Genomic DNA, 12,515 nt, shown 5'->3' on the forward strand with positions numbered 1-12,515 from the left:
ACAAGACAGTCCTCATAGTGGATCAGTGTCTCAGCTTCCTGACCAGCACAGAACCGCTTCAAATTTGTTCTGAGGTTCAGAGAAGTTGGGCAAATCACCCTAGGTTAGTTATTTGTCCCTTAAGCCAGGATTTAGAACCATGAGTCTGACTATCAGCCAACTGCCACAAGAAGTATATGCCTTTAGGCTTCTAACGCTTACTTCTCTCAGTGGAATCATTTACTTGAAAAGAATGAACATAGTTTAAATGTTATAATTTTAAAATTTAAATTCTGAAGTTTCTAAGGAAACTTGAACATATATACAAACAAAATTGATATTATCTGTTGAAGTTACATATGTAGCTCCAATCAAGCTGGGCCATTTTGCGCCTTCCTACTTGAAGATCCAAATCTGCACTGGGTAATACTAAACGTGGACAGAGCCTTTAAAAATCAATACGAACACTTGTGGAAGCTCTTGAAGAGGCAGCAAATTTAACTGCGTGGAGTTAGGGTGGGAAGAAAGGGGAGGAGTGTTCCTCTCCCAACACATTCTAAACCTACCCGCTTCAGATATCTTTCTCCTCAGAGTCCATTCGCTGTCCTGGTTGCTCATTCATTCAGCAAATAGTTTTTGAGAATTTACTGTGTTCCAGGCACTCAGGCTATAGTAACAGTTCTCTCAATCTCTCTTCTGTCTTCTGCCTACAGCCCACTTCTCTTTTAACACATTCTTTAACCAATAAGACCTTTATATCAGTGCATAGCTTCTTAGCATTTCTAATATATGCCTACTCAGACTCTGTCTTCTTCCAATTCCATTCTTTTTTGATTACCCTGATGAGCACAGCAAAAAGCCCCCAAGAGCCCATAGGGAAAACAGAATTCTCCTGAGAAGACAGGGAAGGTGGGAAAGCCATGGAAACGTAAAGCTTGTGTCTCTTGTATAGTTTGCCTATGTTATGCTCTACCAGATTTCCAGCCATACTCCCTGCCATCCTCAAAACCTCTGCCTTGAGTGATGAGCATGTGAACAGACAACTAAAATTGGCTATAATATAACAGAATATGTTTTACTCTGTAACTTGGAACTCTTTACATGGCCTAATAGAGAAAGTAGGCCTAAAAGTAATCATTTGAAGAGTTTTGATTTTTGTGAGCTTTCAGGTCATAAAAAACAATAGCATGATAGGGGGCATCCCAGTGGCATAGTGGTTAAGTTCACGTGCTCCACTTCAGTGGCCTGGGGTTCATGGGTTTGAATCCCAGGCATGGACCTACACACCGCTCATCAAGCCATGCTGTGGCAGCATCCCACACACAAAAGTAGAGGAAGATCGGCACAGGTGCTACCTCAGTGACAATCTTCCTTAAGCAAAAAGAGGAAGATTGGCAACACATATTAGCTCAGGGCCAAGCTTACTCAGCAAAAAAAAAAAAAAAAAAAAAAGAATACTATTATAATACATGTGTAACTTTCCATAACTTTCACCACATATTTTCTCATAAAATATTCTAATAAATCTTACTATTTAGTTTAGATTTAGTATGACTTTAGAAATTCTATTTTTTATTGGGGAAGTAAATGTTTGCAAAAGAAATAGATGTTAGTGTCTCTCTCCTTATATTCACTAAGCATCCCAAATTTTTGTCTACGCACATCTTATCAAATATCACTCTCCTTCCATTCTACACTCCTCTTGAGATTCATTTTGGTAGAATCCATCAACTGGTGTGATATGTCATTATGAAAAATTTCAGGAGAAATTTCCCTTTGATTCTTTTTTGGTGACTAGAAGCAAAACTTTGCTGTGATTAGATTTCCAGAACCAACTCACCTGTCGAACAGCTCTCCTCCTGTGACGAGTTCTAGGACCAGACTGATTTCTGTAGGAGTTTCAAATATCTCTTTAAGTTTTATCTGGGGAAAGAGATGAAAAAAAAATCACCAATTCCTTATTTTCACGTTTCTAGGAAATAGTTAAAACTATGGCTAAAACAACACTCTCTGTAATAGTAAGATGTTGGATCACTGTTAATAGAGATTCTGCATTCTAGTAGCAGGCAGCCATTTGTCATTCTCCTATTATTTTTATGTTACCTCATTTCTTCAAAGATCCTTTTGAGTTTTATGTTGTTCCTTTTGACAGTTGAAAGATACTCGCCTTAGAAACACTTCCTAAATTTTGCCAAAACATTCCAATTTCTGAATTGCTCCAGAATTAAAGAAAAAGAAACGCAAACAAATAAAACTTCCTATACTATTTGAAAGCTTCGTGTTTGCTAAAGACACAAATGTCTCTTTCTCCTGGGAAAGAACTTGACATTAGGTGTCTGAGGTAGAATGGGACCCGGTTAAAGTCTGTCTGTGTGGAAATGATATCCCTCAACAGCTAAAAAGTTGCTGGTGGGTGAAGGGACCCTCAGACACATAGTGGTGACAGTGATTTGACTGACCATAACAGGGTTTTCATCATATTCAGATAGTCCATCCAATTTTGGATATTTCCCTCAATACACATGCAAGAATCTAATGACCAGGACTGATCCACCTTTGAGGAAAATTCCACATTGACTTCTCCTTGAAATAAAAAAGATGGATAATATAAAAGTGGTGATTGTATGTGGCAAATTTTGTTAACTGCTTACCCAAAGCCCTTCTCCCCCTACCTTATCACAAACAGACCTCTGATTTTGCTTAGGGAAGCGATGTGCCTAGCCTCAAATTATGGATCATGATTGGGCTCAGCCACTTATGATAATCCTGTTCCCCAATTTCCCAGTCTCTGTGCAGTTAAGGGTGATCCTGTGACCAGCTTTGGCCAATAAAATCTGAAGAGAATTTTGCAGCTGGAAATTCTGGAAAAGCTTTTACTCTTCTCATCAGACTCTGCTGATAAGGCATTTCCACTTCTTTCTGTCTTAAATATAGACCTAAAGATCTGTGAAGACCGTGGAGCAGCCATTTCAGGACCATGAGGGAAAAGCAGGAGGGTGAAAACCAGTGGACTGAGGATGGCAGAACCAATGGATAGAGGGCATCTGGGTCCTGGATGGCTTCACTGAGGAGCTGAACAAATGCTAGCAACTGTCTGCTTTCTGATTTCTTATAAGGAAAATATTTTTTTAGACCACCATATTCAAGTCTTTGTTATTTATAGCTGAATGCATTGCTAACTCATATACTAAGTTTTATGCCCTTTGCCTAGAAACCATGCATTGCAGGTCATCCTCCTGGCTACCACAACTTTCTCAGAGACATGAGTATTTTCTTTAAGAAGTTGGCTCAATTCATAAAAACAAGTTATGGCCTGGAAAATGATTTTGTTCTTTTCACTTCATTGGCTCAAGAAAGCTTTTCACCAGACCTTTCTCTCAGTGCCTTTGTCTGGACATAGCCTAGAGCAGGGCTTCTAAAGATACTTTATTTTCCCCACTCAAGCACACCATTTATTTGAATCTTCACATTGTTTCTGAAGCATATACTCTCTCAAAGGAGACTGGAATGACTTTGGAAAGCAATGCATTTTCTTCACAAGCTTTTTTAGCAATGGTATATATTAATAAGAAAGGCACATAAAAAGAAAAGGCCAGTGTTTTATAAGAGGGAAACAAAACTCTCCAATTTTCAGTTGTCCTTTTATGCATGAAAATAAAGACAGTATATATTGCCAATCTGTCCATTTTGAAACTCTTTCAAAGGGTATAATTTTTAAGATTTATTCAGCTAAAGGATTGAAAAATGTGATCAGATGAGGAAGACCAGAGCTAGGCCACGGTGGCCACTTAACGGTGGTGGGAGAATTCCCTGCTCTTTATCAGTATGTACAGTACAGAACAAGGATCTCATTCTGTAACTCTGGAGATTATTTGAAACAGTAGGTTAAAAACCACTTACAATGTTTGGATGTGAGAGGCGAAGAAGAACTCCTATCTCAGTTCTTACGATTTTTTTGTCCACCTAAAAGGCAAAACGAAAGAGAGAAACTGAAAGAAACTCCCACCTTAGTAATATCTCCATTGTAGCAGAGAATCAGAAACGGCAATAACCACCTGGGTGAATCAGGTCATTGGCAGAGGTTAATTCCTAAGGGTTTTTTCTTGTGTTTCCTTCCTCCCTTTTTCCTCCCAGCTCCATGTCTTCTCTCTCAGCTTCAGAAACAAAGTAGAACTAGTTACAAATATGGGTCACAACTTGTCAACCCCTTGCATGGCCCCTTTCCTATCAAAAGTCATTGCTGTCATTGTCACCACTAAGGCACAAGTTCCTCTCAACCTATTCCTCCTCCTTCTCTTCCTTTCTTTTATGCATCCCTGACTCAAATGCACTGGAGCTGTCAAGCACTTCACCTGCCTTTCTCACACAGAGATGGGCACATAACCCAGCTTAACCAATCAGACTCTTCTCTTTCCTGGCCAAAGTGATTGGGTCAGGGATATGCCCCAGATCCAAATCATCCCAGTCAGGGTCCTCCCTGGAAATTTTGCTCAAATAATCAATAAAGAGGTATCTTTTTCTCTGAAATGGTGAGAGCAGAAGAGGACAGAGTCTGCCACTACCAGTGACCATTTTTGATAACATATGGAGACCATTTTACTGAAAATGGAGCCAATAAAGGAAAAAACGTTGCTGAGAGATCAAGAATGAGTACTTTTGACCAAACATAATCCACTGGATTCAGTAATGTATAAGATAGTTTGCCCTTTGAACTTTCTTATTATGTGAGCCAGTAAATTTCCTTTCCTACTTAAGTTATCCACAGTTAGTTTCTGTTGCTTGCCATTAAGGAATTCTAGTTGATTCACCACTTCATCTCTATTTTTGAGATAGTAGCCATTAACTTTAGGATATTCCAAAAGTAGGAGTGCTTCTCTTCTCTATGCTAGTGATGGACTCTTTTAATTACAATGAGCTGGAGTTTCAGATCTATAAAAGTCATATACTAGACAAAAAGGTTTTAGTGTCCTCCTCTCCCAACAAAATTCATCCAAACAACATGTAGATAATACTTGCACTCCTCCTGTGGTCTCTGCCATCTGAGCTGTTCAGAACTCTTTGATTGGCAGAGCTCATGTGGTTTTAGAATGGATATGCAGAGGGTTATGGCACTTCACAGCCAAGCTCTGTGGTCATAAGCAAAAGGCTGTTGCAAATGCAGAATGAATTCTACCCTTTACGTTACATCTCCTGAGGCAACAGGGGTGGGCCTGAGGGGAAACCCCATCACAACACTCAAGATAATGACAAACAATATCCATTCATTTAATTTTTATTCTCTAATGAAAATAACCAACAAGGATATATTCTTAAAAAATGAAGAAATATTCAAGGGAATTTTACAAACTTTATATGTTATTTTGCTTTGTTGCAATGTATAAATATATTTTATTTTATTTTTCTGGCAAGTATAATTTTGCCAGAGCCTAGAGTACCTTATTTAAAGATAGCAGTCACCATTTATAAATGTCTCTAGTTTCTATGAGAAGCAAAAATGTTTATAAGAAATTGTTAAAGAGTCCTCAATACAGTAAGAGATTTTTCAAGTCTCCTGTTTCACCACTGTACGTAATAAAACATTAAATGGCTATATGGTTATGCTATGGCTTCCTAAACAATAATAAAAGTTTTGGTTATTCACATGGTCAATTAGAAGGCTCAGGGTGTTTTAACATATTTTTGCCCAAGAAAACCAAATAACTAAAATCAATTCACAATACTGCAAAACAAAAATGTATTCTACTGGGACTGGCCCTGTGGCATAGCAGTTAAGTTTGACGTGCTCTGCTTCAGTGGCCCAGGTTCACAGGTTTGGATCCTCGGCATGGACCTACACCACTTGTCAGCCATCTGTGGCAGTGACCCACATATAGAGTGGAGGAAGACTGACACAGATGTTAACTCAGGCCCAATCTTCCTTAGCCAAAAAAAAAAAAAAGTATTCTACATATGTTGAATGGACGCTAGTCTGTGCAACTCAGCATACTTCTTAAAATATTCATAAACTTCCAGTATAAAAATGCAGCATCACTTATAAATTTTTAGTAAGACAAGAGGATGAAGATACAATCTGTGCATTTTAATAACTGCCAACTAATATGAGGCAGTTACATATGAGGGAGGATTCACTGTGAACAGAAAAAAAACATTAGTAAGAAATAACCTGACTTAAGTGACTGTACATCAAATTGATAGGCTCTGGGACTTTCACAGTGGAGGAATAAAGGAAGATGCACATCTCGATACGCGCAATGCTCTATGACTAAAGTACTTCGGAAGGTGCTTCACCCAGACACTAAACCATAGCTACTTTGCACAATTCAAACTATGCATTGATCAAAACTTTTATAGTCACAAGTAATAAACACCCAGCTCAAACTTGCTTAAGTCAAAAAAGTAATTTATTACCACACATAACTGGGAGGTCAGAGTGAATCTATCATCAGACAGAACTAAATACAGGGATTCAGACTCAATGTAGTTTGTTCTCTCTCCATCTCCCACTCTTTCTTCCTCCCTCTCTCCTTTCCAAATGGCAGGAAACATGGCCACCAGAAGCCCCAGTCCTATATTCTTCAGTCTCATATTTCAAAGGGAAAAGAGAAAAGAGAGTCTCTCCACATGTATATATCCAAACTCAAGGTAGCATTCTCCAACACCTCGCTTGTTTCCTAGACCTATGCAGCATGCTCCTGTGGCTAGGAGACACGTTACCATGACAGGGCCATGAACAGGTCATGGGTCCTCTCCTTGACCAGGGCTTTGGTTCTCGCAAAGAATAGATGTTTGCAGGCACTGAAGATTCCCTTGCTAAATGCTTTTAGTATTTGTTCCCTCCCTTTTACATTTACATAAGGTCCTTAAGTATTACTGTGTCTGCTTCTTCCACATCCCAGACTAATCAATAAATCATTCATTAATAATTATTAATTTTCAATGAACCTTAGTCATCAGCAGATTTAATTTTCAAAAATTTGACTACTTGCCAACAACCCAAACAGAACCTACCAAACGGCAATTTAGAATTTTTTCTAGAAACTCTTGAACGCCTTACTGAACAGCTGATGTCGGGCAGTCATTTAGCTGATGAAAGAACCTAGCAGACGACCTAGCATATGGACCTTGATTCTGCAATGTTATTCTCTACTTCTGGGCGGTAAACTTGTTAATTGTTTGATGTCACCAGTGATACAAGTTGAAGGAAAGTAAAGAGGTCTAAGAAAATGATGGCTGTAGTTAACATGAAAGGTTGGAGTAGAGATTTGGATAAAGCAGTTCCTCCAATCTATGTGTTTTGTGGGAGGGAAGAGGATCCACAGCTTTCACCATATTCTCCAAATGTCTGAGGCACAAAAAAAATCTGATCTATTTAAAAACAAGAAAATGTGTTGGACCTGGGGAGTCAAGGATCTCTGAGAGTATTCTTGAATGCATATGTAATGAATATATAGTGCATAGTAAGGGTCTAATATAGTTTTTAATGTGCTCAATCCCATATTAAACACTGTAGGACATATGAAAAAACAAACAAACAAACAAATTATGGTCTTTCCCAGACGATAGGATTTAAATCTAATTTCCCAGAGGAAGACTATAATCTAATTTTGGGTATAAGACTCCTCTACATAATGCCATCAGAAGATAAAAGAATATAAGTTGCACAAGATTTGTTTTAAAAATTCCATTGTTCAGTGGAAGATCATTTCACTATGGGTTGAAATACTGCTAACATTCAAACAATGGACTTACTCTAAAAGACTTTGAAGTCACTAGCCTTTCAAAGATTCATACTATTGTTAACATGAAATGAAGAATCATTTGTTATAGCCTGCACAGGGGATGACAGTGTGATACGTGGGCTGCCAGTGGTCATTCAGTGATGTCAGACAGCCCAATCCATGCGATGTAGACAGTATGGTCTGGGGGTAATGGAATAATGGAAGAAGACTCTATAGAAGTTCTTTTACCTAGTGAAAAAATCATAAATTTCATGAAAATTTGCTATTGAACGAGAGACATTCTATTTGCATCAAATGGGAGATCTTTGAGAAAGAGAAGCATTGCTAACTCAGGCAAACGACGGTGAGGGGTCTTTGCCAAACAGTTCTTGGCTCACCTCTATTTAAGTTTTTGTAGATGCTGTTGAAGAAAATTGGGATATAGATTATCATTATTATTTTTTTAAATTTTTTATTGTTTCCAGCTTAACTGAGGTACAATTGGTAGACAAAAAACCACACATAATTAATGTATACAAGTTGTTGAGTTTGGACATATGTATAGACTTGTGTTACCATCACCACAATCAAGGTAATAAACATATCCATCACCTCCAAAAGTTTCCTGTATCCCTTTGTTGTGTTAGTGTAAGAATGCTTAACATGATATTTACCCTCTTAACAAATTTTTAAGTGAACAATACCTTATTGTCAAATATGGGTATTATGTTGTACAGCAGATCTCTGGAACTTAGTCATCTTGTACGACTGCAACTTTATACCCATTGAAGAACAACTCTCCATCGCTCCCTTCATCCATTCCCTGGTAATCACAACTCTATTATCTACTTCTATGAGTTTGACTATTTTAGATTCCTCATATGAGAGGAATCATTTAGTGAATATAGATTATGATTATTACAATCTTCTCTACAGGACAACAAGGGTTTCCTCACTAATACAAAATAAATATATTTTTCATTATTACATAATGCTTTAAAAAATTTTAAGGACATGAGTGTGTCCAAGATTGTTAGTATTCAAATCTATTTTTTCTCACTACACATTGAGCATTTATGTAATATAAGGTTTTCCCATATTTCTGATCAATATAAAACAACAGTGGGATCCTTTAATTTTTTCACATTATATATTTATAAACAAAGGTTTTCTAATACAAATAAAAAATTTAAACAAATTTATTTTTTACTATATTATGTCACACATATTAAATATTGGTATGCCTTTAAAATTTTTAAAAAAATTTTTTTAGTTCTTTGAGAGTTAAGTTATGTAAACTCTGGGAATATTCAGAACAGACCAGATCATTTGGACTAGCAATCTTCTCATGTAATTATTCATTTTAATTCAGAATTAAGTTTTCTTTAAAGGTAATTTTGAAAAGGGTAATTATTTTTCCAATCTACTGCAGATCACTGGTTCTCGAAGTGTGATCAGAGGACCCTTCGGGGTCCCTGAGCCTCTTTCAGGGCGTGTGTGAGGTTCTCCCTTTTCCAATTGCATAACTGAGTGAGGCTGCATCTTCTCCTCTACTTGAAACAAAACAAGTTGGATGCAGAAGCAGATGAGAATCAAACTGTCTTCTGTTAAGCCAAGTAGTGAAGAGATTTGCAAAACAATGCCACTCTTCTCATTAAGTATTTTTATATTTTGGAAAATATAGTTATTTTTCACTAAAAATGTTATTTATGTTAAAATTAATAGATTTATTATTATGCTTTTAATTAATTAATAAACACTTTTTAAAAATTCTAATCTCTAATATAGTAAATGGCTATTTGGGATTCTCAATAATTTAAAAAATATAAAGGGCTCCTAAGGCCCAAAAGTTTGAGAATCACTACTCTAGAAATTTTAAGATTTCACATTTGAAAATAGAAAACAGGAAGAAAAGAACAAAATCTTAGTAATAACATAAATGACAGAAAAATGTGACTGCAGTCTCCTCTCGGCTCCCTTGAATGCTGGGGCCCAGGGTGAATGAGGTTCAGGTCATGACTTAAACGGAAGCTGACAAGAGCGAAGCAGAAAAGCATATTAGGGGAAAGAAGTTAGAGAAAAATGAGACATTAAAAACCATCAATCCAAAGAGAGTAAACCGAGGAACAAAATCTGGGCTATAAGTCAAAGTGATAACAACCAAGGAAACTCGCAGAAGATAAAGCTGAAAAGTAGTGGACAAAGAGTGAGCAGATAAATGGCTGAGACGCCAAGGACAACAGAAGACTGAGGTCAGAAAATCTTTCCTAGAGAGATTAGCTGAGGGTCATTTGTCGTCTTTTTGAAACAAAGTCTCAGAGGCTCCTAGGCAGCCCTATGTTGGAGGCAGCTCCTCCCAAGGTGTCATGTCTTAGAGGTCACACAGGTGTGTGTCTTGACAGCCATCTCATCTCACATCTTCCCAATATTCCTCTTCTTCCAGAAGCTAGTGTTTCCTTCCCACTTCTGACTTTCCTTCCAAACACCTGGGGAGGCCAGGAGAGGCTCTGAGCTCTGACATTGCCGCTCAGAATGAAAGACGTTTCTTAGAAAATAACTGCCAAGCAAGCCACAAAAGTCAATGGGCAGTTATCTGCACAGTCATTATTGCCGCTTGAAATTAGCTTCCAAGTGGTACTATAGCATCAACAGATGGTTTAACAGACCAATGCTACAACAATATTGAGACCCATGAAACATACCTTCACTATCTACGAAACTCCCTGAAGAATGGTAGTTTCTAGTTACCAACAATTTACGATTATAAAAATATATATTACTAAAATGCTACCTTAGAGGGTACATTGGAGCCCAGGTGCCCTAGAAAACAAACATGAGGCAAGGAAAAACATGCTGGTGTTTTCTTTGGAAGGTGCAAACCCAAGGCAGTGAGAGTGAGGAAGAAGGGAAGTTCAGCAAGGTAAGAGGTGACAGGATGCAGTTAGCACACTGGCTGCTGCGTCACAGTGAGCTGTGCAGACACAGCAGGTCATATGGGCAGCTGCATACAACCGGCACACAGTACTTCTCCAGAGGAGCTTTACCAGGCCACCAGGCCTTGAAGAGGTTCACAGGAAGGAGGAAGGAGGGGGTATTTACCTGCCCAGGAACCTCCTCCTGTTTCCCATTGGTGGAATTCGGCCCTGCAGTGTTAACTTTTCCGTACTTCTGGGTTGCAAATCCAGTCTCTTTGGCAGTCACTTGTGATGCCATATTCCTCCACGTGAGTTGTCATATCTCATTCAAATCCAGAAGTGTCTGGAAGAGCCTGAAATTTCAGGTGTCTGTCTGGTAGGCCCAGTTGCATGAAGTGGGCCAGTGGGCAATCCAGCCCTGCCTAGTCTGGGAGACAGGCAGGCAGAAGGAATGCGAGGAGACCCATTAAAGTTTTGTCTATTTGCAGTGCATTCTTGAGGGTTTTGTTTTGTTTGGTTTGGTGAGGAAGATTGGCCCTGAGCTAACATCTGTGCCCTTCTTCCCGTATTTTGTATGTGGGATGCTGCCACAACATGGTTTAATGAGTGGTAAGTAGGTTCACACCCAGGGTCAGAATCTGAGAACCCTGGGCCGCTGACGCAGAGCATGTGAACTTAACCACTACGCCACCAGACTGGCCCCTCTTGAGTTTTTATCTGCCACAAAGTAAATCATATTGACAGCAGTGGGGACACAGTTATGCTTCTCTAACTTATTGTATTTTATTGCTCATCAGAAGGAGCTTTGTCTCCCTTATATTCTTTGTATCATTGCTCTCGTTGACAATATGAAATGGGTAATCATAAAATGGCTTGGGCACATGGGTTTTTCTGTAAAGCCTTATTTTTAGCTCCTCTATTTAAACCACCCTAAATATTCAAAGAAGTATTTCCTTTCATCCTCATAAATTAACTTTTTAAATAGCCTATTTTAATGGTTTTTGATATACTTTCAAAATAAAACATAACTTTTTGAAGATTATTCATAAAAATTAATAGAAAAATTTAATAAAAGTGGTCATACAGATTTTACAGTTCCAAAACTCTACAGAAATCAAGATTCCTTAATATTGAAAGAAATCCCAATTTTGCTATCTGCCTCCATGAGGGGAAAAAACGAAATGGAGAAGAGGTGTAATTCTATAGTAGCATCAGAGAAAAAAGCTCCACCATTGGAAAGGAGTTAATCAAATATGGATCCTTTACTAAGATACACAGCAAATATACTCCTAAATTGGGGCTGAGAAGGTGGAGGAAAAGAAAGGAGGATGGATTGAAAAATATGTAAAGAAAAAAGTAATGAGGACTTAAGGAAAGAAAGGAAAACCAGTTTCTACATTGTGGGAATGATGGATGGAGACAGAGGTGGTGAATGGACTGGAGAAAAGGAGAGTGGTTATAATACCAGATTTCCATTTCACTTGAGCCACTTAGCTGTCTCAGATGCAGCCTAGATCTGGACTCCGGAACTTCAAATACTCTTGGCAAGTTGTACAGACTACTCCTCTACTTCTAGGATTCAGTCAAACACAGCAGCGTTTTCACATAAAATGCTCAGCCTCATCTCATTTTTTTTTGCAGGGATTAGGACTAAAAATCTTATTTCCTCTCTCTATTCTTTCTCTGGCTTCTTAGGCTTGCGTTCTTTTTTTAAAGATTGGCAACTGAGCTAACAACTGTTGTCAATCTTTTTTTTTTCTGCCTTTTCTCCCCAAATCCCCCCAGTACGTAGTTGTATATTTCAGTTGTGGGTCCTTCTAGTTGTGGCATGTGGGACACCGCCTCAGTATGGCCTAATGAGTGGTGCCATGTCCATGCCCAGGATCTGAACCGGCGAAACCCT

General features: G+C 38.3%; 1 protein-coding gene across 5 annotated transcripts in view; it reads right to left on the reverse strand.

The window, feature by feature from the left end:
• The window catches only part of CAMK4 (calcium/calmodulin dependent protein kinase IV), a 235,822-nt gene that overhangs the window by 86,992 nt on the left and 136,315 nt on the right, over positions 1 to 12,515 (reverse strand). For all 5 annotated transcript variants that reach the window (XM_008518812.2, XM_070571306.1, XM_070571305.1 and 2 more), the window contains 2 exons: positions 3,880 to 3,942; positions 1,820 to 1,902 (listed from right to left, as the gene is read on the reverse strand). In XM_008518812.2, the coding sequence (XP_008517034.1) occupies positions 1,820 to 1,902; positions 3,880 to 3,942 (146 nt within the window). The remainder of the gene's footprint in view (positions 1 to 1,819; positions 1,903 to 3,879; positions 3,943 to 12,515) is intronic.

This window comes from Equus przewalskii, chromosome 13, assembly GCF_037783145.1.
Source record: "Equus przewalskii isolate Varuska chromosome 13, EquPr2, whole genome shotgun sequence".
In the NCBI taxonomy this organism is placed as follows: Eukaryota; Metazoa; Chordata; class Mammalia; order Perissodactyla; family Equidae; genus Equus; species Equus przewalskii.